At 45.1% G+C, this 27221-nt stretch overlaps 1 protein-coding gene across 1 annotated transcript in view; it reads right to left on the reverse strand.

Annotated features, from left to right (window-relative positions):
- Nucleotides 1-19242: 19242 nt before the first annotated feature.
- Nucleotides 19243-27221, reverse strand: part of MFAP1 (microfibril associated protein 1) — a 30291-nt gene continuing 22312 nt past the window's right edge. Inside the window, exons 2-9 of the mRNA XM_069766151.1 lie at nucleotides 26932-27151; nucleotides 24167-24302; nucleotides 22654-22841; nucleotides 21121-21229; nucleotides 20880-21040; nucleotides 20533-20692; nucleotides 20353-20442; nucleotides 19243-19726 (exon numbers count right to left, since the gene is read on the reverse strand). Of these exons, the coding sequence (XP_069622252.1) occupies nucleotides 19544-19726; nucleotides 20353-20442; nucleotides 20533-20692; nucleotides 20880-21040; nucleotides 21121-21229; nucleotides 22654-22841; nucleotides 24167-24302; nucleotides 26932-27151 (1247 nt within the window). The 3' untranslated portion in view covers nucleotides 19243-19543. The remainder of the gene's footprint in view (nucleotides 19727-20352; nucleotides 20443-20532; nucleotides 20693-20879; nucleotides 21041-21120; nucleotides 21230-22653; nucleotides 22842-24166; nucleotides 24303-26931; nucleotides 27152-27221) is intronic.

Raw genomic sequence — 27221 nt, forward strand, 5'->3', positions numbered from 1 at the left:
ATTTTTCTGCACTACAATTTTGCTTTAAAGGGAACCTGTCACCCCGTTTTTTTCAGATTGAGATAAAAATACTGTTAAATAGGGCCTGCGCTGTGCGTTACAATAGTGTATGTAGTGTACCCTGATTCCCCACCTATGCTGCGAAATACATTACCAAAGTCGCCGTTTTCGCCTGTCAATCAGGCTGGTCGGGTCAGGTGGGCGTGGTGACATCGCTCTTTTCTTCCTCAGGTTTCTGTTGGTGGCGTAGTGGTGTGTGCATGTCCAAGTGCCGAATCCACTGCGCGCAGGTGAAGAAAACGCGCGATCTGCGCCATTACCCTTGTCATCGGTGGGGGCGGCCATCCTTCTGAGGCCGCGCGTGCACAGATGGAGTGCTCTGCTGCACGGGGCTTCAGGAAAATGGCCGTGGGATGCCGCGCGTGCGCAGATGGAGATCGCGGCGGCCATTTTCCTGAAGCCGAGATGCAGAAGATAAAAGCACATCATCGTTTATGCAAAACCTGAATCCACCAGAATTGATCAGAACCTACTGGTCGGGTACACTGCAGAGCGAAGAAGGGAAGGTGTAGCATTATGGAGTGCGACTTTTTTTTATCACTTCATTGGGGGACACAGGTAACCCAGGGGTGTATGCTGCTGTCGCTAGGAGGCTGACACCAGGCAAAAAGGAAAATAGCTCCTCAGCAGTATACACCCAGCGACAGGCAGGAAGTACCTCAGTTTAAGCTTAGTGTCTGTAGGAGGCGGACCTGGATCTGATCCCAGATCCGCATTTTCCTTTGCAGGTTCCCTGTTTGTGTTTATTAATCTTTTTTTCCCTTTTCAAGTTCATGATTCTTAGGGTAATAGGAGGTAATTTCTCACCCTGTTTTCCTGTATGTATGCGACCGAGAGAGCAGTGTGGTGTCACCCACATTGCCCACTCTCGGACCTGCAGGCAGGACTTTATCCCGTCACCTTTTAAGGGTGTTTCAGGGCAATTCCCGGTGGCCAGTCCTAGCCTTTTCCCCTACCCACACCTCTCCTCAGAGAGGGCTGGGAGGAAGACGGTGGTCACCAGCGGTGGTCTCCCCCATTCTTATAAGGGGTAGATGCCATCTTCAGCATCGTCTGGAGACAGTGCGGGAAGGAGAATCCCTGATTCCAGTGACCCTCTCCCACCCGAGGGCTCCTGATGTGATCCTCATCGCCATAGAGGAACCGTGGACCCACCTTACAGGTATGTATGTTTCCTCCCCTCAAGGGACATGCATCAACATTTTTGTCCCTTAACAGGGGACTGTGCGGCTTTAATCTTTAGTCACCACAGCCGCGGCCATTTTCCTAGTGACCTGTCTCAGTCTTTGGGACATCCTCCTTTCGTCCCTGGCAGTGCCCCCCTCTCTGGCTTCCTGGTCATTCACCTCCGATCGCTTGAATATCGCGCTCTTTTCGGCCAATATGAGACCTCGCTGGGTCAGAGATTCTCTGCTCTGACCAGGCCATGCTCGTGCTTTGTGTGCATCTTCTCGGCACCTTTTCTCTGCTCTTATCGGAGCTCCCTCTCCCTGCCCGGACACGCCCCCCCGGCGATTATCCAATTAGAGGGGCGCTTTCAATTTATTGCCCGCCAGCAGATCCTCCTGACTGCTCATGCCCCCTGGTGTGTCAGCCAATCACCGCTCAACATCACGCCTGCTGTGTTCAGTGTGGCCGATGCCATTTTGGATCTGGTGCCTCAGCAGATTGTGCGTCCTGTCTGAGACTGCATTTATCTGCCCTCCTCCTGCGCTTTCGGCATCAGAACTTGCTACATCTACCTGCGGACATCTGACAAGGGGGACACAGCTAACCTATCAGTCATCTTCTGACCATCGCTGGCATCAGATAGGCTCTGCCCTCTCCCTCCTTTGCATCTGTCCCCCTATATAGCCCTTTTCAGCAGTATCACTAAGGTTCGACTTATACCCAACTCTGCAGGGGCTTCTTGTGCTCTCTCTAAGCCTACTTTTATTAATTACGCCTGCGCCCGCTGCAACAGAGAGTGGCCTTCAGATCAACCTTCCCCTTTCTGCCCGTCCTGCAGGCCTTCCACCATGTCTGCCACACAGGAGCATTCTGACGCCTGGGATAAGAGCACACCCCTTCCTCCGAAGTGTGCTGTTGGCATGACTAAAGTATCACAGTCCCTGGTCCAGGTCCTGGAGCGTCTTCCTCATCTTTCTGCCACCACCTGTGCGCCGAATGCCTCTCACGGTGAGGCCGGGGTCACACTTAGCCTAGGAAAATACGGTCCGTTTTTTACAGGTGAAATACGCAGAAATATTCCCTAAACAGTGATCCGTATGTCATCTGTAGGCAGGGTGTGGCTGTGTATTTTATGCATGTAAACCTCCGTATGTAATCCGTATGGCATCCATACTGTGTGTTTTTCTCACAACCTTGCAAAATGGACATAGAATGGATCCATGGGCTCAAATATACATGAAAACATATATACAGTCTATATATATATCAGTGAGACACATATATGTTTATATTTCATACAGCGCTAGATAGCTTAAAGGGAAGGTGCCATCCCAAAAAACTTTCCAGCAATCGAAAAAATGTAAAGAATTAATGTTTACATTTTCTTAAAAAATATTATCATTTGTTTATAATTTAGTAAAATATGAAAAATAATTTGAAAAGGTTTGACATTTCCAATTTTAAACACTAGGGGGAGCAGCTGCTGAAATTTGACAGAAACCTAGTGTACAACTAGCTCACATTACAGCACTGCAGTAATTATGGGCGGAGTCTGCTGACATGTGTCTGATGTCTCCTCTCCTCCCCTTCTGAGTGTTTGCTAAGGGATAAGAGGATGAGATTCAGGGACCCAGTGAGCAGCCATTTTGTTGGTGACTGCAGAGTTATACTGACAGGTAGACAGTCACCGAGGATGGCAGGCAGCAAGGATTCTGGGAGATATATGATGGAGGGAGCAGGGTGACAGCAGCACAGAGTATTTTAGGAGAGCAGTGTGCTGGTGTATGGAAGCACCATGTTCGGTGCGCGGAGCAGCCAGGGATTGTACATGGACACTGTCTTTTATACACATGGATGGACCGTCTGCTTCACAGAAATCCAGGAAACATTTCTGTGGATTGATGGCCTGTTCTGATCCAGACTTTGCATGCAAAGACCCCATTCCCCTCCTCAGCTCCTGTCCTGGCGATGTGTGAAAGCGAGGCAACAGGCGCAGTATGGGGTGACGCTGGGGGGAAATGTAGCCATATATTAATGATAAAAATGAGACCCCTCTCTTCAGCTGCCTCACAAGCCTTCCCCCGACGGCACCTAACCCTAGAATGGGTCCCCTTTTTGAAGATAATACTGCCATAGTGTTCTCACATAGTGCCGCCATATAGATCACTCATAGTGCCGCCATATAGATCACACATAGTGCCGCCATATAGATCCCACATACGTCTCACATAATACCGCCACATATGTCTCACACAATATCACCATATAATTTTCACATAATACTGCCACATATCACACTTAATCCCACAATATAGTTCTCATATAATACCGTCATATAGCTTTTACATCATTCGACAATACTGATCAAGCATAATACCGCCATATAGATCACATATAATACAGTCATATAAATCACACATAATGCCATAATACAGCTCCTGTTATCGCACGCATTGAGTTGTGTGTGCAATGGGGAAAGACATGCAGGGGGGAGAGGAGTGCATAGGAGAGGATTAGATACACAGCTCAGCAGACAGTATCACACGGGATAGGATTAGATACACGGCTCAGCAGTCAGTATCACACAAGAGGATTAGATACACAGGGCGGCAGTCAGTATCACACAGGATAGTATTAGATACACGGCTCAGCAGTCAGTATCATACGGGAGAGGATTAGATACACGGCTCAGTAGTCAGTATCACACGGGAGAGGATTAGATACATGGCTCAGCAGTCAGTATCACACGGGAGAGGATTAGATACACAGGGCGGCAGTCAGTATCACACGGCATAGGATTAGATGCACAGCATAGCAGTCAGTGTCATACAGGAGAGGATTAGATACACAGGGCGGCAGTCAGTATCACACAAGATAGGATTAGGTGCACGGCTCAGCAGTCAGTATCACATGGTATAGGCTTAGATACGCAGCTCAGCACAGTATCACACAGGATAGGATTAGATGCAGAGCAGTCAGTTTCACACAGGATAGGATTAGATGCATGGTTCAGCAGTCAGTATCACACAGCATAGTAATAGATACACAGTCTGATGTCCTTGATCAGTGGCTGCAGTGAGAGGCAGGGAGCGAGCAGCACAGAGAGACTCTACCCCTCCCCCGTGTTACCTCTCTGCATGATAAGGACATCAGACCTCAGCACTTCATTATCTCTAGGGATTCTAGAGATCACACACCAGGCAGCAGAGAAGAGGATAGGGAACAGGCCACTGACAGTGTGAAGAAGAGACAGCTGTCCCTCCTATAACAGCGCAGCTCTCAGTCACAGTGGAGCTCACAGGTACACTCCACTGTAGGCTGAAGAAAGATGGCGCCGACCTCCTGCCTCTCCTGTGATGTGGAGACAGCCCAGGGGGCGTGGCCACCTGGGCTGTGATGTGGCCACGCCCACTGGGCTGTCTCCACATCACAGCACAATGATAGCTATGGGGTCGGCTCCCGACCGCAGCCTCCTATGCCCAGGGCTGCCGTATTTGCAGAGTGTAAGTGTCGTGCTGGGACTCTTACACTTCTGCAAAGCAAAATGGCGGTGCTCAGTGGCTGAAAAAATAATAATAAAAAAGATCTTAAAGTTAAAAAAATTAATTTTGTATTAAAAATAATTGTTTTTATAAACAATCGTTTTTAATACAAAAACAAAATTGCGACACCTTCCCTTTAAAAGCTGGTAATTCAATTGCCGGCTTTTGCTATCTCCTTATCAAACCCGACAGGATATGAGACATGGTTTACATACAGTAAACCATTTCATATCCCTTATTTTTTTTTACATGCTTCTCACTACTAATGTTAGTAGAGTGTGTGTGCAAACTTTGGGGGCTCTGGCTGTTAAAATAAAGGGTTAAATCACGGAAAAAACTGGCGTGGGCTCCAGCGCAATTTTCTCCACCAGAGTGGGAAAGCCAGTGACTGGGGGCAGAAATTAATAGCCTAGAGAGGGACCTGTTATGATCTGGTGGTTTAGGAGCAACATGGAACGAGCTCTGAAGGACGTGGCAACTGTACTGACCGCAGTCCCTAAGCTCAACACAACACTAGAAGTAGCCGTGGAATGCTCCTAACTCTCCCTAGGCATCTCGTCACAGCCTAAGAGCTAACTACCCCTAAAGATAGAAGCAGGAAAGCTATCTTGCCTCAGAGAAACTCCCCAAAGGATAGATTAGCCCCCCACAAATAATGACTGTGAGTGGAGAGGGAAAAGACATACACAGAATGAAAACAGGATGAGCACAGGAGGCCAGTCTAGCTAAATAGATAGGACAGGATGGAATACTGTGCGGTCAGTATAAAACACTACAAAAAATCCACACAGAGTTTACAAAAATCTCCACACCTGACTAAAGGTGTGGAGGGTAAATCTGCTTCCCAGAGCTTCCAGCAAGACAGAATTAATTCATACTGATAAGCTGGACAAACAAAGAAAGCACAGAACGGATAAGTCCACAATCTATGGACAGAAAAGAGCAAGCAAAAACTTAGCTTTGCTGAATTGGTCAGGATAACAGGGAAATCCAGAGAGATGTGAATCCAACCAGGAACCATTTACAAGTGGCACTGCCTGAAGGAAAGAGCCAGGCCTAAATAGCAGAGCAGAAGAGACGATAAGTGGAGGCAGCTGATGACAGCTAACTCCAAGGAGCAGCCATACCACTTGAAACCACAAGAGGGAGCCCAAGAGCAGAACTCACAAAAGTGCCACTTGCAACCACTGGAGGGAGCCCAAGAGCGGAATTCACAACAGGGACCATGGTTATTGGCCCCCCCTGGCTAAAAACATCTGCCCCCAGCCACCCCAGAAAAGGTGCATCTGTAAGATGCACCTATTCTGGCACTTAGCCTCTCTCTTCCCACTCGCGAGTATCTGTGGGATATGGGGAAATAAAGGGTTAATGTCACCATGCTAATGTAAGGTGACATTAAGCCTGGTTAATAATGTAGAGATGTCAATAAGACACCTATACATTATTAATCCAATAGTAGTAAAGGGTTAATAATACACACACACATTATGAATAAATTATTTTAATGAAATAAATACACACATGGGGTTGTAAAATCTTTATTGTATGCTTAATCCACCTGAAGACCCTCGTTCTGTAAAAGAAAAAAAAGAAAAAAGCAACAATATCCCATTCCTTTCCGGCGTGCAGTCATGTCCCATGCTGTAAATCCATCTGAAGGAGTTAAATAATTTTACAACCAGGAGCCTGCTAATGCAGCTGTTGCTCCTGGTTGTAAAAACTGGGAAATGAATGGAATGCAGGGGAACGTAGCATCGTAGACTTGCGGTGCTGCGCCCCCTGCTGGCATAAACTCATATGAACTCTAGCGTGGGAATTTTTCTGAATATTTTCTCACGCTAGAGTTCATATGAGTTTATGCCAGCAGGGGGCGCAGCACCGCAAGTCTACGATGCTACGTTCCCCTGCATTCCTGTTGTGAATTCTGTGGCAGAGCTCCCTCCTGTGGTTACAAGTGGTACTTCGGCTGATTCTCTCTGGGAGCTTCTGTTTGTGGAGGAAACTGGTACTGCTGCTTCTGAGTTTCCTCCCTCAGGTGATCTGGTGAGGTCGTTAGGTGCTTCTCTACTTAACCCCACCTAATGCTTTGATTCATGCTTCCTGTCAATGTTCCAGTGTTGGACTTGTGTTTCTTTGGATCATTCCTGTGGCCTGCTGCTCTGCATAGCTAAGTGCTTCTTTGCTATTTGTTGCTATTTTTTCTGTCCAGCTTGTCTATTTGTTTTGCTGGAAGCTCTGGGACGCAAAGGGTGTACCTCCGTGCCGTTAGTTCGGTACGGAGGGTCTTTTTGCCCCTTTGCGTGGTTTTCTTTAGGGTTTTGTGTAGACCGCAAAATTATCTTTCCTATCCTCGTTCTGTCTAGAATATCGGGCCTCACTTTGCTGAATCTATTTCATCCCTACGTTTGTCTTTTCATCTTACTCACAGTCATTATATGTGGGGGGCTGCCTTTTCCTTTGGGGTATTTCTCTGAGGCAAGGTAGGCTTATTTTTTCTATCTTCAGGCTAGTTAGTTTCTCAGGCTGTGCCGAGTTGCATAGGGAGCGTTAGGCGCAATCCACGGCTGCCTCTAGTTGTGTTTGGAGAGGATCAGGGATTGCGGTCTGCAGAGTTCCCACGTCTCAGAGCTCGTTCTATTATTTTGGGTTATTGTCAGATCACTGTATGTGCTCTGACCTCCATGTCCATAGTGATACTGAATTGCCTATCACAACAGTACAGGAAGCCAAAAGTACTAATGATTCTCAATAGAGGGAAAAAAGAAGTTCTGAGACCATTTTTTTTTCTTGGCTTTGTGTTTTGTCTTTTTTTTCCCCTAGACATTTGGGTGGTTCAGTACACAGGTGTAGCGATGGACATTAGAAGTCTGTCTTCATTTGTGGATCAGCTCTCGGCAAGAGTACAAAAGATTCAAGACACAATTGATCAGAAATCTATGTTACAACCAAGAATTCCTATTCCTGATTTGTTTTTTGGAGATAGAACTAAGTTTCTGAGTTTCAAAAATAATTGTAAGTTATTTCTGGCCTTGAAACCTCGTTCCTCTGGTGATCCAGTTCAACAGGTTTTGATTATTTCTTTTTTGCGCGGCGACCCTCAGGACTGGGCATTTTCTCTTGCGCCAGGAGATCATGCATTAAGTAATATCAATGCGTTTTTCCTGGCGCTCGGATTGCTGTACGATGAGCCTAATTCAGTGGATCAGGCAGAAAAGAATTTGCTGGCTCTTTGTCAGGGTCAGGATGAGATAGAGGTATATTGCCAGAAATTTAGAAAATGGTCAGTGCTCACTCAATGGAATGAATCTGCGCTGGCAGCTATGTTCAGAAAGGGTCTCTCTGAAGCCCTTAAGGATGTCATGGTGGGATTTCCTATGCCTGCTGGTTTGAATGAGTCTATGTCTTTGGCTATTCAGATCGGTCGACGCTTGCGTGAGCGTAAATCTGTGCACCATTTGGCGGTATTACCTGAGCCTATGCAGTGCGATAGGACTTTGACCAGAGTTGAACGGCAAGAACACAGACGTCTGAATGGGCTGTGTTTCTACTGTGGTGATTCCACTCATGCTATCTCTGATTGTCCTAAGCGGTTCGCTAGGTCTGCCACCATTGGTACGGTACAGTCAAAATTTCTTCTGTCCGTTACCTTGATCTGCTCTTTGTCATCATATTCTGTCATGGCGTTTGTGGATTCAGGCGCTGCTCTGAATTTGATGGACTTGGAATATGCTAAGCGTTGTGGTTTTTTCTTGGAGCCCTTGCAGTGTTCTATTCCATTGAGAGGAATTGATGCTACGCCTTTGGCCAAGAATAAGCCTCAATACTGGACCCAGCTGACCATGTGCATGGCTCCTGCACATCAGGAGGATATTCGCTTTCTGGTGTTGCATAATCTGCATGATGTGGTCGTGTTGGGGTTGCCATGGCTACAAGCCCATAATCCAGTATTGGATTGGAAATCCATGTCGGTGTCCAGCTGGGGTTGTCAGGGGGTACATGGTGATGTTCCATTTCTGTCAATTTCGTCATCCACCCCTTCTGAGGTTCCAGAGTTCTTGTCTGATTACCGGGATGTATTTAATGAGCTCAAGTCCGATGCCCTACCTCCGCATAGGGATTGTGATTGTGCTATCAATTTGATTCCTGGTGGTAAATTCCCAAAAGGTCGACTGTTTAATTTATCCATGCCTGAGCACACCGCTATGCGCAGTTATGTGAAGGAATCCCTGGAGAAGAGGCATATTCGCCCGTCATCGTCGCCATTAGGAGCAGGGTTCTTTTTTGTAGCCAAAAAGGATGGTTCGCTGAGACCTTGTATAGATTATCGCCTTCTTAATAAGATCACTGTTAAATTTCAGTACCCCTTGCCTTTGTTATCTGATTTGTTTGCTCGGATTAAGGGGGCTAGTTGGTTCACCAAGATTGATCTTCGTGGTGCGTATAATCTGGTGCGAATCAGGCGAGGCGATGAATGGAAAACTGCATTTAATACGCCCGAGGGTCATTTTGAGTATCTAGTGATGCCATTCGGACTTGCCAATGCTCCATCAGTGTTTCAGTCCTTTATGCATGACATCTTCCGAGAGTACCTGGATAAATTCCTGATTGTGTACTTGGATGACATTTTGATCTTCTCGGATGATTGGGAGTCTCATGTGAAACAGGTCAGAACGGTTTTTCAGGTCCTGCGTGCTAATTCTTTGTTTGTGAAGGGATCAAAGTGTCTCTTTGGTGTGCAGAAGGTTTCATTTTTGGGGTTCATCTTTTCCCCTTCTACTATCGAGATGGATCCTGTTAAGGTCCAAGCCATCCATGATTGGACTCAGCCGACATCTCTGAAAAGTCTGCAAAAGTTCCTGGGCTTTGCTAATTTTTATCGTCGCTTCATCTGCAATTTTTCTAGTATTGCCAAACCATTGACCGATTTGACCAAGAAGGGTGCTGATTTGGTCAATTGGTCTTCTGCTGCTGTGGAAGCTTTTCAAGAGTTGAAGCGTCGTTTTTCTTCTGCCCCTGTGTTGTGTCAACCTGATGTTTCTCTTCCGTTCCAGGTCGAGGTTGATGCTTCTGAGATTGGAGCAGGGGCTGTTTTGTCGCAGAGAGGTTCTGATTGTTCAGTGATGAAACCATGCGCTTTTTTTTCCAGGAAGTTTTCGCCTGCTGAGCGGAATTATGATGTGGGCAACCGAGAATTGCTGGCCATGAAGTGGGCATTCGAGGAGTGGCGTCATTGGCTTGAAGGAGCTAAGCATCGCGTGGTGGTATTGACTGATCATAAGAACCTGACTTATCTCGAGTCTGCCAAGCGTTTGAATCCTAGACAGGCTCGTTGGTCGCTGTTTTTCGCCCATTTTGACTTTGTGATTTCGTACCTTCCGGGCTCTAAAAATGTGAAGGCGGATGCTCTGTCTAGGAGTTTTGTGCCCGACTCTCCGGGTTTATCTGAGCCGGCGGGTATCCTCAAGGAAGGAGTAATTGTGTCTGCCATCTCCCCTGATTTGCGGCGGGTGCTGCAAAAATTTCAGGCTAATAAACCTGATCGTTGTCCAGCGGAGAAACTGTTTGTCCCGGATAGGTGGACAAATAAAGTGATCTCTGAGGTTCATTGTTCGGTGTTGGCTGGTCATCCTGGAATCTTTGGTACCAGAGAGTTAGTGGCTAGATCCTTTTGGTGGCCATCTCTGTCGCGGGATGTGCGTACTTTTGTGCAGTCCTGTGGGATTTGTGCTCGGGCTAAGCCCTGCTGTTCTCGTGCCAGTGGGTTGCTTTTGCCCTTGCCGGTCCCGAAGAGACCTTGGACACATATCTCTATGGATTTTATTTCAGATCTTCCCGTCTCTCAAAAGATGTCAGTCATTTGGGTGGTCTGTGATCGCTTTTCTAAGATGGTCCATCTGGTACCCTTGTCCAAGTTGCCTTCCTCCTCTGATTTGGTGCCATTGTTCTTCCAGCATGTGGTTCCTTTGCATGGCATTCCAGAGAATATCGTTTCTGACAGAGGTTCCCAGTTTGTTTCGAGGTTTTGGCGAGCCTTTTGTGGTAGGATGGGCATTGACTTGTCTTTTTCCTCGGCTTTTCATCCTCAGACTAATGGCCAGACCGAACGAACCAATCAGACCTTGGAAACCTATCTGAGATGCTTTGTTTCTGCCGATCAGGATGACTGGGTGTCCTTTTTGCCTTTGGCTGAGTTCGCCCTTAATAATCGGGTCAGCTCGGCTACCTTGGTTTCGCCATTTTTCTGCAATTCTGGGTTCCATCCTCGTTTCTCTTCAGGACAGGTTGAGTCTTCGGACTGTCCTGGTGTGGATACTGTGGTGGACAGGTTGCAGCAGATTTGGACTCATGTAGTGGACAATTTGACCTTGTCCCAGGAGAAGGCTCAACGTTTCGCTAATCGCAGACGCCGTGTGGGTCCCCGACTTCGTGTTGGGGATCTGGTTTGGTTATCTTCTCGTCATATTCCTATGAAGGTTTCCTCTCAGAAGTTTAAACCTCGTTTCATTGGTCCTTATAGGATTTCTGAGGTCATTAATCCTGTGTCTTTTCGTCTGACCCTCCCAGATTCTTTTTTCATACATAACGTCTTCCATAGGTCATTGTTGCGGAGATACGTGGCACCTATGGTTCCATCTCATGAAACGAAGAAAAAAAAGTGCACTTACCCGTGTATGTAAAAAGTCACAACTTTATTCGGACAACATTACAGTAAATTTCAGGGAGAGTATAGAAAAAATGCGGACAACGATCGTTTCGTGCCTCAGCACTTCAACGGGTCCAAACCGTCTCAGAACTGGCCTTTCATGGGTCTAGGCTTTTCGGGTCCAAACTGAATCAAATAATTTCATACGCTACTGGAGGGAAAAGCCCCTCTTTCTCTCAGTCCAGGCCTATACATCCTTTCAATTGAAAAGGGCCCCTACTTTTTTGTTCCTTTCGGCCCTTCTCTTCTTCAGGGACTTCCTCCCAGCAGGACCACTCTTCCGCACCAGGGGAAAGGAAGTCATCATCCTTCAAACCTGCACCTCACTGGAGGCCAAAGGGCCGCTCCTCCAAGCCCTCTGGGTCCCACTCTAACAGGTTCTCTTCCACCCGGGAATATCTCCAGGGTGGGAGGCCGGCTTCTTCTCTTCCGGGACACATGGTTGTCGGTGATCGAAGATGCCTGGGTCAGAGATAATCACATCCGGTTACAAAATAGACTTTACTTCCCCCCCCCCCAGGAACATGTTTCTTTCCATCTTGCCCACCAAAACTCCCCTCTCAGGCACCAACGGTTCTTCGGGCCGTTTCTTCCCTACTACACACAGGAGTAATCGTACCAGTTCCCTGGAACGAACGTTTTTCAGGGTTCTACTCCAATATTTTTGTAGTCCCGAAGAAAGACAGATCGCTGTCTGATTTTGGACCTCAAACGATTGAACCGTCTTGTTGAAATCTGCCATTTCAGGATGGAGTCTCTACGTTCGGTGATCGCCTCCATGGAACCGGGGGGGGGGAGCTTCTTTGTTCTGTCGACATTCAGGATGCTTATCTTCACTTTCCTTTTTGTGCTCAGCATCAGAGATTCCTTCGGTTTGCAATCCAGGAGGATCATTATCAGTTCACGGCCCTTCCTTTCGGTCTGGTCTCTGCCCCCAGATAGCAGTGGTCATGGCCATCCTTCACTCCAAGGGGATTCTCATAATTCGTTACTTGGATGATCTTCTGATCAAGGGGCCTTCCCACCGAGACTGCGACCTGAGTCTTCAAATCACTCTGGTCCACGTCGGCTGGATTATCAACAGAGAGAAGTCCTCTCTAACCCCAGCTCAACACCTGGTGTTTCTGAGTATGAGGTTCGACATGACCCAAGCCAGTGTCTTCCTTCCAAAGGACAAGTTTTCATCTCTCTGAAGGGAATCTGCTCTCTAAAGTGACCAGCTCCTCTCCCCCTGCGGTCCTGCATGAGAGTTCTGGATTGGCCAAGATGGGCCTAGTACACAGAGCTGGTGAATATGCTAATGGGCGTTCCCTGGGAGCTCCAAACCGTCCAGATCTCCTCTCACAAGGCCCCCTCTTCCACCAGAGTTCTCAGTTTCTGACTGTAATGGCATGGCCGTTAAGGCCGCAGGCCTGAGGGAGGCTGGTTTTTCCCATCAGGTCATTCAGACAATGATTAGGGCAAGAAAACCAGCATCCTCACGTATCTACCACAGATATTGGAAGGCCTTCTTCCGATGGTGTGAGGAAAACAATTTGGTTCCTATGTGTTAGGACTGGCGGAACGCACCAAGAAAGGTGATATAGATGCGTTCGCAGTCCGGGGTCCACCGTGCAGGTGAAAACCTGCTGCTAGTAAATACAGACTATATGGCGGTACACTAAAGTATATACACGTGGGTTCAACCTCACCCAGCGTGAAGGGAGCAATCCTGTTGCGTCACAGGATCGCGGTACCGCACCTAAAGCGCGAGCGAGTAGTCAGCGTACTTAACCCCAACTGGGATTGAAGTCCGATTAGACCCTCGCTGGCACTACACCACAACTGGGTGTGTAAGGAAACTAAGTATAAATATATAAATGCACAGGAGTGCGAGCAATGCCGCACTGACGGACGCCACCAACCACACTGGCTTGGGTATGGAAAGCGCAAGGCAAGCGCACGGCGCCGTACAGGCGGACACAGCAAGAGGACGCTGTAATGTGTGTATCGTGCAGATGATTAGTCGGGCGCTAGATAGCTACCAACATCCGCGAGCAGACAACAACTCTAGGGAGGGATATTTAGGAGCTTTCATCCATCGACATACATTCATCTACACACACACATATAACATTATGAGACAATACTAGCGCATGGCCGTGCGGTCATGCGCAGTTTATATAGTTGCAGCACAGGAAGTGGCTACAGCACTTTTGCCCTTCCAAGACCTGCCAAGAGGACCAATGGAATGTGCTGCAGAGCCTGAGCACATGACCCTCGATCTCCAACGGGAGATCTTACCCTGGGCATGCTCAGTACGTGCAGACAAGGACTTAGTCCCAGAGAAGTCCGCTTGCTGCTGACCAGCACTGACTTTAATGGCAGAGACTGGAGAAGCAGCAGCAACTCTTCGCACAGAGTCAGACTGAGCGAGATGCTGTGATCGACGTCCCTGCTGAGCAGACTCCACTGCGGCTGGAGGAGAATGGGAGACCGCAGCGGAGACGGATCGAGATTCCCCCTGTGCAGCAGAGGAAACTCGACTCCTAACACTATGTTCTTTTCTTTTCCTTCCATCCTTGGTTTTCTACAAGTGGGTCTTGATTCGGGTCTATCGCTGAGTACTATTAAGGGACAGGTTTCCGCTCTATCAATTCTTTTCCAGCGGAATCTGGCTTCCCGTTCCCAGGTAAAAGACCTTTCTTCAAAGTGTCGCCCACCTGGCACCTCCTTATCGTCCTCTGGTAGACCCATGGGATCATAACCTCGTCCTTGGCTCCCTCCCTTGGAGCCCATTCAAGATATTTCGTTTTCTCTACTGTCATGGAAAGTGGTCTTTAGTCACCATTACATCCATTAAGAGGGTTTCTGAATTAGCGGCTTTATCCTGTCGTTCTCCGTTCCTGATTCTGCATCAGGACAAGGTAGTTCTCAGACCTGTTCCTTCCTTCCCAAGGTGGTCTCTTCATTTCACATCAATGAAGACACTGTCCTTCTTTCTCTATGTCCCTCTCCAGTCCATCCCTTGGAGAAGTCCCTCCACAAGCTGGATCTGGTCAAAGCTATTCAAATCTACCTTTCAAGGACTGCTTCCTTTCGTCAATCCGATTCCCTATTTGTCATCTCTTAAGGTCGTTGTAAGGGGCTCCCAGCTTCTAAGTCTACTATTGCCGGTTGGATTCATACGGCAATATTGGACGCATACCGCGTTCAGGACAGCCTCCTATGGGAGGGAGGGCTCACTTCACCCGGGCTGTGGGGGCTTCCTGGGCTGTTCGTCACCAGCCTTCGGCCTTGCAAATTTGCAAGGCCGCGACCAGGTCGTTCTTGCACACTTTTGCGAGGTGTTTTTCAGGCCTGGGTAGGAAGTTGCTGTAGGCGGGAGTTACGCACCGGCCGATCTAAGTCCGCTTTCTTTGCATTCTTTCTGTTCCCACCCTTGAGACTGCTTTTGGACATCCCATGGTTACCTAGTCCCCCAATGAAGTGATAAAGAGGGATTTTTGGTACTCACCATAAAATCTCTTTTGGAGCCTTCATTGGAGGACACAGCACCCTCCCTAATTGTTTGTGCTGCTTTTGGGCCTACGCGCCTTTATTAGTTGGGATGGTACATATGTTGAGTTTTTGGTTGATTCGCCTACTGCTTTAACACCAACTGAGGTACTTTGTGCCTGTCAGTGAATGTATACTGAGGATCTATTTTGCTTTTTTGCCTAGTGTCAGCCTCCTAGCAACAGTAGCATACACCCCATGGTTACCTGTGTCCCCAATGAAGGCTCCAAGAAAGAGTTTTTACGGTGACTACCAAAAACCCCTCTTTTGTATGAATGGTTTGCAGATACCATGTCACACTAGCAAAGCTCCTAAGGCAGGGGTGCCAAACTGCATTCCTCAAGGGCTGCAAACAGGTCATGTTTTCAGGATTTCCTTGTACTGCACAGGTGATAATTTAATCACCTACACAAACAATGAGTTGGTGATTAAATTATCAACTGTGCAGTACAAGGAAATCCTGAAAACATGACCTGTTTGCAGCCCTTGAGGAATGCAGTTTGACACCCCTGTCCTAAGGTGCCAGAATTGTAGAACCCCACAAATGTTACCCTACTGTACAAACTGCACCTCTCCATAAATTAATCTAGGGTTATAGTGGGCATTTTGGCATCTCAGTTGTTTCTAAGAATTGTATCACTAAGGGTCTGTTTCCACGATCAGGAAACGCTGCGTGTCTGACGCTGCATAGAGCCGCAGCGTCAGACACGCAGCGTCCAGATGTTACAGCATAGTGGAGGGGATTTAATGAAATCCCGTCTCCACTATGCGTGGTAACACGCATGCGGCGGCCCTGCGACTCCGGACATGCTGCGCGTCTTTTCAGATCGCAGCATGTCCTTATATCTTGCGGCGACACAGCGTCGCCGCAAGATATAGCACAGGGCCCTATGGTGGGGAGCGATGATGCCGGATGTGTGCTGTGAACACATCCGGCATCATCGCGTCTCCAGAAGGGGGCGGGGCTTACCGCAGAGCGGCTAAGCCGCTCCGACGATACCGCCGGCTATCCTGATCGTGGACACGCAGCCTAACATGTTTTTAGCCCTAGATTTTTCACCAGCATCTAAATGATGCCATGTGCTCAAACCCTATTAGTGATGTCCGCTTTTTTTTCACGAACAACACTTGGACCAAAAATTCAGTCTTTGCTATACAGATTTACTGAAATAGGTTTATTTCAAGTGTCATGTTGCCCTTAAAAACGATACATATTTACGTCATTGGTTAAGATATTTTCATAAGGCTCGGGTCACATGAAGTTTTTGCCATATTTATTATGTAAAAATTGTAAAATATTTCCGAGTCATTGGAAAAAAAAACACATTATAGAGGGAAACTATTTGGAAAGTGGTCATCTACGTGGGTGGCTTTCTCAGACTAATGGCCAATATAGAAAATTAAGGATTGAACTAAAAAATCTTCAACAGAAAATGTGGTCTCTTTAAAGGGAACCTGTCACCCCCAAAATCGAGGTTCAGCTAAGCCCACCGGCATCAGGCGCTTATCTACAGCGTTCTGGAATGCTGTAGATAAGCCCCCGATGTATCCTAAAAGATAAGAAAAAGAGGTTAGATTATACTCACCCAGGGGTGGTCCTGGTCCGGTCCGATGGGTGTCGTGGTCTGGTCCAGCGCCTCCCATCTTCATCAGATGACATCCTCTTGTGGTCTTCACGCTGCGGCTCTGGCGCAGGCGTACTTTGTCTGCCTTGTTGAGGGCAGAGCAAAGTACTGCAGTGCGCACTGTGCCGGGCCTCTCTGACCTTTCCCTGCAGTACTTTGCTCTGTCCTCAACAAGGCAGACAAAGTACGCCTGCGCCGGAGCGTGAAGACCAGAAGAGGACGTCATCCTATGAAGATGGGAGGCCTCAGACCGGACCGCGACTCCCATCGGATCGGACCGCCCGCGTGAGTATGATATAACCTTTTTTTCTCATCTTTCAGGATACAGTGCCTACAAGTAGTATTCAACCCCCTGCAGATTTAGCAGGTTTACACATTTGGAATTAACTTGGCATTGTGACATTTGGACTGTAGATCAGCCTGGAAGTGTGAAATGCACTGCAGCAAAAAAGAATGTTATTTCTTTGTTTATTTTTTTTTTTAATTGTGAAAAGTCTTTTCAGAGGTCATTTATTATTCAACCCCTCAACCCACCAGAATTCTGTTTGGTTCCCCTAAAGTATTAAGAAGTAGTTCAGGCACAAAGAACAATGAGCTTCACGTGTTTGGATTAATTATCTCTTTTTCCAGCCTTTTCTGACTATTTAAGACCCTCCCCAAACTTGTGAACAGCACTCATACATGGTCAACATGGGAAAGACAAAGGAGCATTCCAAGGCCATCAGAGACAAGATCGTGGAGGGTCACAAGGCTGGCAAGGGGTACAAAACCCTTTCCAAGGAGTTGGGCCTACCTGTCTCCACTGTTGGGAGCATCATCCGGAAGTGGAAGGCTTATGGAACTACTGTTAGCCTTCCACGGCCTGGACAGCCTTTGAAAGTTTCCTGAGCCCTGTGCCGGCCTGATAAGGTCTTATAAAAGACGATTATTAGCTGTAATTGCAAACAAAGGTTATTCCACAAAATATTAAACCTAGGGGTTGAATAATAATTGACCCACACTTTTATGTTTAAAATTTATAAAAATTTAACTGAGCAACAAAACTTTTTGGTTTGTAAGATTTATGCATCTGTTAATAAATCCTGCTCTTGTTTGAAGTTTGAAGGCTCTAACTTATTTGCATCTTATTAACCTGCTAAATCTGCAGGGGGTTGAATACTACTTGTAGGCACTGTACATCAGGGGCTTATCTACAGCATTCCAGAATGCTGTAGATACGCCCCTGATGCCGGTGGGCTTAGCTCACCCTCGATTTTGGGGGTGACAGGTTCCCTTTAAGGTGGTTGTCACAGGTGTCAAACTCCAGGCCTGCTGGTCAAATCCAGCCAACCATGTCATTTTATGTGGCTTAGAGATCTGGTTGCCTGCTAGTGCTCAGGATCCAAGATGGCAGAGGCAGTGGGTGGCAAGCGCTGCCACCACAAGGATCGGGTGTCATCTTGGATTCTGAGCTCTGGCGTGTTCCTCAACACCTTTCTGTTCAGCAACTCCCAGGCGTTGGCACAGATACGAGACCCCTACCCAGTGCACAGCTCTGACAGATGTTTTCAATGACTACTCTAAACAAGACAGGCACAGATGACACATCACTGATCACCACCCCCAGGTCGTTATACATTGCTCTAATCCTAAAATCAGACAGACTGACCACTGGACAATTATGTCAGACATTTGGCCATAAAACAATAAGTAAGCATTTTTCAAAAACTTGAATTAAAGTTAAAAATGAAGTTCAAGCAAGAAATCTAGCTGAATTACATTTTAACCATACATGTGAATGGTTGTGCTTGTATGTTACTGTGTGTTAGTTATTTTCAGAACATGATCAATGGGTGAGAATGGTGTGTGATATGGCGTCTCAGGTTTTTTAACAGTATGTTAAGGAGCAATCTCATTTATAGTCTTATAATTACAACCGACAACCATTAAACTGATGTGGCCCTTGATGAAAATAAGTTTGACACCCCTCTTCTAAAGAGCCTGTATGTATTGTGCGGGATTCATTGGAGTATCCCCATTAAAAAAAAACAAGTCATCAAAAAAAGCGACCTATTGTTTACAATTTCATGATAATCACATTTTTTGTGATTAAGTTTTCCACATCACAATATACTTCGTGAATAAAACCCCCTTGGAATATCGCAGTTTTCGCATAGATCACAAACTCCTATATCAGGGGCCATTCATATTGCGTTTTGCCCCTTCTGTCAGATGTTCATCTGAATCCCCATAAATTAGAATTCAAGGAGAAATCCAGACGGAACCATAGTGTTCAATGAGACAAAAAGAATTCAAGGACTCAATTTGTGATTTTTTTTCCCGGCGGAATTGTTTTTTCTAGACAGACACAAGAAAATAATATACTATGTTCCTGTGTCTGTCTCACAAGACTGACATCTCCGAGAAAAAGCATAAACCTAACTATAGACAATTCCTTTTACAGCATGAGGTCAGGACGATCAAAGAGTACATATTAATATTACTAAACTGCCACTGTGAAAAGATTACTAGTTACCACATCTATACTGAGATAAATGGAAGGTCGCTTTAACATCAATGTTGAGGCTTTGGAGACCTTATACATCTGGACGATACGTCCAATAGCTTGAATTATTCTGCACTTTAATGGTATCCACAATGCATATTAACAGATTACAACTGATGCCACTTTAGACCAAGAAATATTTGTACATTTCTCCTGTCTGACAACAAAGACTTCAGAAATCATACGGTTATTCAGATTTAAAAATCTATACACATGGTCCAGGGAAGATATTTACAGAATGAACAAAGTCAAAATAGCCAATAGGCATGTCAATATTATTATACAAAAAGCAATGTACTTTACAGCATTAGAATTGGGAAGTCTATGGGAGTAAAAAAAAAACCACTCTGGAGACACTCCATTAATTTGCTTTCCTCTTCTTTACAGATGGTCTATCGAACACATCTCTTACACCAGCCGCTTTCTGCTTAAAGAACTTTGTATTCTGGGTGCTCTCTTGTCCCCAAGCCGAATCAAATGAAGTTGTGTCCTGATCAACCAAGTGAGTGTATTTTGTGCGACCAGAACGACCAAAGTTTTTGACCTGATTTGAAGAGATAAGAGAAATAGTTTATTGCAGGGTTTTTTATTTATAAAGAGAAACCAATAAATTAACAGAAAATGTGACTTGTGCAGCTCAGTGCGCTTGTCTACACTGTGGATGGGAGAAGATTTCTGCCAATTAAACTAGCACTATGTAAAGCATGTTGCCAACTAGTACTATCACATGTAAGGTTGGTCGGTTATGCACACGGATTAAAACATGACATGGCATCACAGCTTTCATACGAGACGCTGAGTAGCTGTGTACATGCATTGGATTACCTGTTCTGAGCCTGGATTACAACCTGTTTTATAAGTCACAGGTGAATTTATAATTCTGTGAACTTCAGAGCTGAATAACATTCTCTGCAATCCATAAACCTGACACCATGCACTGTTAAGTAATATGGTCTAAGATTATTTCATTCATATTCTGTCACATTAGCTGCATTGTAATAGTTCACCTAATGTGACGGAACACAAAAGAAATAATCGTTCCCGAGTTATATATTGTAACCTGTTCAATGGTTCTAACAGTAATTTTTCAGACTATAAGAACTTTCGGAGAAGCGCTGTGTAACTAAATGCTGAACTGAACCGGTAGTTCATAGAAGAGTAAGCGGTTACCTGCATAACTTTCGGCAGAATGGTTTTGTTGAAGTGGTCTTCCAATGTAGGAGCACTAAAATCTCTTTTGTACACATCCTCGTCTTCATCCTAGAGAATAAAAAATACATCATTAAATATTTTTCTAGATGGCAAAGAGAAATGGAGGCATTTCAGTTTCTTCACTAGATCATGTCCTACCATAAAGAAAGCTCCTCTGTGGTAGTACTTCTGGAGAAACTTGTATTTCCCTTTCAGTGCCTTGTTGGTTATTATCTTGCCATTGGCACGAAGCTCTGCTCTGCGCTCCTCCTCCGTCATGTTGCGCATGCGTTCAATCTCTGCCTTCTCCTTCTCCATCCTATAATAAGAATAAGGTCAGGAGACAAAAATAATAAACAACCAGAATTATATCATGGCAATTTCTCACACTAACACTACCTGTATTATGAATATTCAATAAAAAAAAAAAACGGAAAGGAAAATCCAAGACTGGATTAATATGCTGCAACATGAACAGACAGGTAAATAATAATGAAGAAACGTACGTTTCTCTTTCTTCACGGTCACGCTTGATGCGTTTCAGTTCTCGTACTTTCCAGGCCTCATACTCTTCCTCATCGTTCTCATCATCAGTGTTCAGAGCATCCAGTGCAGCCAGAGACCTCTTGTTTTCCTCGATCTCTTTCTTGGCCTCCTCCTCTACAATCTATCAGACAAGCGGGAATGAAACCACTTTGATCTGTAACAGCTGAACAGTCATTTCTCCGACTCATAACAATTATCTACCTTTAATGTATATTTACGTCTTTCCTCTGCCATACGCTTGGCTTCGACCTCTGCTTCTTTCTGCTTAATGGCTTCAGCTTCTCTTTCCTGAACGGTTACTCTGTCCTTCCTAAAAGAGAAACAGGACTCATTGGCCAAGTACATTTTTTCCTTCCAATGCTATTTGTCACTGGACATTTTACTTTCTGTCTAATGCTCTTCATACCTTAGAAATTCAGGGCAGAAAAGAGACTTTTCATTAATCTACTTTTGATGGTATTCCTGGCAGTAGTAGTTTAAAAATGTTGAAAACTGAATTCCTACTCAGAGATGCTTGAAGTGGTCTCAGAAAAAAAATCCTGCAGTCACTGCTGAATCGTGACACTGTGCGATGTGCAGACTGTCAAGATTCCCGTGTTGCATGTGTGGGTGGGCGATCACTGTGACGGCATTTATGAAATTTGCATACTTGCAATCATATAATGACCAGTCTGACCTAGCTTCTCTCAATAGAACAGAACAGAGAGAAGCACAGGACTCCAGTAGGCATGTACTGTAACTACAGTTATATAAACAGCATACATGAGGTCAACGACTGCCCACCCGCACACGGAAGGGGCATCATGACAGTGACTGACGGTAGACTTTTTTTCAGAGTCCGAACAATCCATTTAAAGTGAACTGGAAATTTGCCTTGTTGAAATTACACTTCAGTTTATTTTCATTTTCCCTGCTGCCATAAAAGATCCTTTATTGCACATGATAAATATACAGAATTCATGTTACTAGTTTATATTATTGCCAGGGTTTTAGCATCAGTGCAAGTTGAGGTTTCTGGCCCAAGAACTGCTGGAGATCATCTCCAATGCTCCCACTACAATACCTCATGTCTCCGGATTGCCATAGGGATGTCCATAGCCCAAGTGGCTTCAATAGCAGCAGTTACTGAATCCACGAAATATGAAATGGGTACATCATTCCCGCTTACGTAATTCATTGGACATTGAGTGTGTCGAATGACAATGTTTTTACTTGGTCCTAGTACAACAGTAAAAATTATAACTATTTAGTAGCCTGATTCGTCAGTGCTGAGAAATTAGGTTTTGAAGCGACATGCAAATTAGCCTAGAAGTACACTGGGGGCCGGCATGTCACTGTGCACCAGTCCGCCCCCAGTGCACTTCCAGGCTAATTTTCATGAGACTTCAAAACTTGATTTCTCATGACTGCCATAAGATCGCTTCAAAATAGTTAGCATTTATATTTTTGTATTAGGTCCTATGCAGCCGTTCCTCTAGTTTCAGCAGTAAAGTCGTCCTGACAAGTTTTCTAAAAGCCAGTAACACAAATAATCTCTTTGCTTCTGACTTTTAAGTTATTGGATCCGTACAGAGCCTCTATAAACAGGGCTGAACAAAGCCAGTGCATTGGACATGAAGTCCTGCCATGGGCAACATTGGAGCAGAAGGAAATTTGTGGCCTGTAACTTTAGGCTCCAATAACAAGAAAACTATTAAAAATTAAAACTACGGTAAATATATCGCCTTTACTCACTTTCTAATAAAAACTGGTTTCAGTCTTGGTTCTGTTTCATCCTCACTGTCTGTATATTCCTCATATTCTGACTCAGACTCTGACTCTTCTCCTGATTTCCATTCATCTTCTACCTCCATCACTTCCATTTCGTCATTTTTCCTTTCCGCAGCTCTTTGGCGCATCATTGAACGGCGACGCTCAATTTCCTAACAGAAATAGACAAACTTGAATGGAGCAGGAAGGGGTCACAAGAGACAAGTAATCTGTGTCACACTGTCATCTAGGTGCCGATTCTCGCATTAAGCAATTGCTGGGCACCCAAAAGATGCTCATACACATGATAAAGCATTCCAAGATTGAACCATATAGTCACTTCCACATTACATTAATATGCATATACCATGGCTGCAGGCACTGACAATAGTCTTATTCATTCTACGTGCAGATGCTGCTGAAAAACTAAAGACAGGTGATAAGTAAATTCAACTGACAAGAAGAGATTCCCAAACTTTTAGGAATAATATAATATATTTTTATTGATACACAATATTGAAATCATTTAAAACAATGGGGGGGAAGGGGAATGTGACCTCCAAAAACAGAGAGGGGAAACTACCATTAGCCAGAAATAGCCTGTTTATTAGGGGAGGTGGCGCCGGAAAAAGCAATAGCAAAACGGTGCCCGTAGGGTGTAGAGGGAACACTGCACGCTACCCTGACTTTACTACCATCTTTGTGGAGGTAATAATTAGAGATGAGCGAATTTGCTCGGGTTCCCTCTTATTCGGCAAGCTGCATAGGAAACCCGGCTTCCTGGATCGCGCTGGCCGATCAGCGCCGCAGCTGCATGTGTCGTGACTGTGACACAGCCGCGACACATGCAGCTGCAGCGCCGAACAGCTGATCAGCCAGCGCAATCCAGGGGAAGCAGGGTTTCCTCTGCAGCTTGCCGAATAAGAGGGAACCCGAGCAAATTCGCTCATCTCTAGTAATAATTACCAATTCTATGCTTATACATTTTGCCATGTACCATTAAGGGAAGGGATTGTACACACACACACACACACACACACACACACATCTAGAAGAGCCTTACAAAGGACTGCTTGGTATGTAATCATCATACTATATTGCCTGTTATCAAATATACAGCCTTATTTTATAATCCCCTTTTTCCTCTGATTTCCCAGTCTTTACCTCCCCTGATCAACAGGCTATTTCTGGCTTATGGTAGTTTCCCCTCTCTTTTTTGGAGATCACATTCTCTATTCCCCCGTCTTAAATTATTTTAATATTGTATAATCAATAAAAATATTATTATTTTATTTTTAAAAGTTTGGGAATCCCTTCTTGCCAGGTGAATGTACTTATCACCAGCCTTTAGTTTTTTATATGAATTTTTGAAGTGCCCAACGCCTACTTTGTGTTCTGGACTTATGATTTTGATGCAGATGCTGCTGCGTATTTGCCCCATGTGAATGTAACCGAATACTTCAATTTGGAACGAAAACAGGAAAATGTTGTAACTCACCTCATCATCCACCTCTTCCTCCTCCTCCTCACTGGTGTCTTCCCGTTCCACGTGCCAGTCTTCACCACCTGGTTCAGACTCGGACTCGCTTTCACCCACTACCTCAGGCTCTGCAATTTTTCTGTGTCTGGCCAATCTGTCCAAAAGGAATTCCAAATGTCAGTTATTTATCGAACACATAAAACTTTAATGGAGAGTCTACTACTTGACAACCGCTTATTAATGGCCCGAGGTGTTCCACAAATTAAAAAAGTAAATGTTTACCCTTTGACTGCCGCCCCTTTTCTGCTCTCAGTCCTGTGTCCTCTGCTGGTCTCCCGATATCAACAATGACATGTGACTGCTGCATCCAAACAGCAGCTACTGAACAACTTTTTTTAATTCTATCCAATTGAAAGAACAGTGTTTTCTCCACTCAGACAAAAATGTGATTGGAAAACGCAGATCGGCAGTAGCAGTCCCATGACACGGATTATGTTAGACAATGCATAAGCTCGCTCTCAATGTTATAGGTTGGTGCTCCAAAGAATGACAATATCATCAATATTAAAAAGGTACTTCAGCACACATAAGCGGAAATCTTAATGAAAGAATCTATTGCAATTCGACCCTTGAAAAACAGAAATTGCCAACATTTTGGCCGTATAGGGCCTGTATCAAGGTATCTATACGCAGAATGGTTGGGAAACTGGAGCGCTGCAGAATCTTTTCACTAGTCGGATTGCAATAAATTCTTTCATTAACATTTACGCTCATCTGTCCCGAAGTACCTTTTTAATACTGATTATGGAGCAGCAGGGGACATAGGGCTGAAAGCAAAAGAGAGGCATCAATCAGGGAGGAAAGTACCGCTTTTTCTAATTTATGCAGCAACCTGGGACATTAAGATGTTATGCTGTGATGGACAACTCCTTTAATCATTTTACAAAACCTGAAAGCCTCAGAGAAATGTTGTGTTTTTCTACAATTAGTGGATGGGGAATGTATGTGACTTAAAGCATAACAGTGAAGTAAGGTCATAAGCAGCCTCATGTAAGAGCCGACACAGACTAATACAGTTGTGGCCAAAAGTATTGACACCCCTGCAATTCTGTCAGATAATACTCAGTTTCTTCCTGAAAATGATTGCAAACACAAATTCTTTGTTATTATTATCTTCATTTAATTGTCCTAAAGCCAAATTGGATATAATTCAACACCAAACATAAAAAAGGGGGTGGACAAAGGTATTGGCACTGTTCGAAAAATCATGTGATGCTTCTCTAATTTGTGTAATAAACAGCACCTGTAACTTACCTGTGGCACCTAACAGGTGTTGGCAATAACTAAATCACACTTGCAGCCAGTTGACATGGATTAAAGTTGACTCAACCTCTGTCCTGTGTCCTTGTGTGTACCACATTGAGCATGGAGATAAGAAAGAAGACCAAAGAACTGTCTGAGGACTTGAGAAACAAAATTGTGAGGAAGCATGAGCAATCTCAAGGCTACAAGTCCATCTCCAAAGACCTGAATGTTCCTGTGTCTACCGTGCGCAGTGTCATCAAGAAGTTTAAAGCCCATGGCACTGTGGCTAACCTCCCTAGATGTGGACGGAAAAGAAAAATTGACAAAAGATTTCAACGCAAGATTGTTCGGATGTTGGATAAAGAACCTCGACTAACATCCAAACAAGTCAAGCTGCCCTGCAGTCCGAGGGTACAACAGTGTCAACCCGTACTATCTGTCGGCGTCTGAATGAAAAGGGACTGTATGGTAGGAGACCCAGGAAGACCCCACTTCTTACCCCGAGACATAAAAAAAGCCAGGCTGGAGTTGCCAAAACTTACCTGAAAAAGCCTAAAACGTTTTGGAAGAATGTTCTCTGGTCAGATGAGACAAAAGTAGAGCTTTTTGGGCAAAGGCATCAACAGAGTTTACAGGAGAAAAAAAGAGGCATTCAAAGAAAAGAACACGGTCCCTACAGTCAAAAATGGCGGAGGTTCCCTGATGTTTTGGGGTTGCTTTGCTGCCTCTGGCACTGGACTGCTTGACCGTGTGCATGGGATTATGAAGTCTGAAGACTACCAACACATTTTGCAGCGTAATGTAGGGCCCAGTGTGACAAAGCTGGGTCTCCCTCAGAGGTCATGGGTCTTCCAGCAGGACAATGACCTAAACACACTTCAAAAAGCACTAGAAAATTGTTTGAGAGAAAGCACTGGAGACATCTAAGGTGGCCAGCAATGAGTCCAGACCTGAATCCCATAGAACACCTGTGGAGAGATCTAAAAATGGCAGTTTGGAGAAGGCACCCTTCAAATATCAGGGACCTGGAGCAGTTTGCCAAAGAAGAATGGTCTAAAATTCCAGCAGAGCATTGTAAGAAACTCATTGATGGTTACCGGAAGCGGTTGGTCGCAGTTATTTTGGCTAAAGGTTGTGCAACCAAGTATTAGGCTGAGGGTGCCAATACTTTTGTCTGGCCCATTTTTGGAGTTTTGTGTGAAATGATCAATGTTTTGCTTTTTGCTTAATTCTCTTTTGTGTTTTTTCATTTAAGACAAATTAAATGAAGATAATAATACCAAAGAATGTGTGATTGCAATCATTTTCAGGAAGAAACTGAGTATTATCTGACAGAATTGCAGGGGTGTCAGTACTTTTGGCCACAACTGTAAGCTGTTCCATAGGCACCTCACTACATATCTGGCTGATAAAGACTAGAAACTTTTAGAATTACATCATACAAAGGCATATGACGTCATATAAAGAGAAGAGCTTACTTCTCCTCCACATCTTCATTCACACGATTCTGCAATCGTCGTAGACGGGGATCACTGGTGCTTTCTTCAGGTGGTTCCTCCAGTTCTACCTCCTGCTCCTTTCCTTTCTTAATAAACTGGAACTCCACATCCTCCTCATCAGAGGATTCCATTGGCGCATAGTCTGGTCTCTTACCAGAGACATAGCGCTTCACCTTCACCTTTTCCATCGATATTTCACCTGAAATAATTAAACCAGGTCACAGTCAGGTTTTGCTAAGTAGATGGCATCATATGCAACGGCCACAGGC

The sequence above is a fragment of the Ranitomeya imitator genome, chromosome 4, assembly GCF_032444005.1.
Source record: "Ranitomeya imitator isolate aRanImi1 chromosome 4, aRanImi1.pri, whole genome shotgun sequence".
NCBI lineage: Eukaryota > Metazoa > Chordata > Amphibia > Anura > Dendrobatidae > Ranitomeya > Ranitomeya imitator.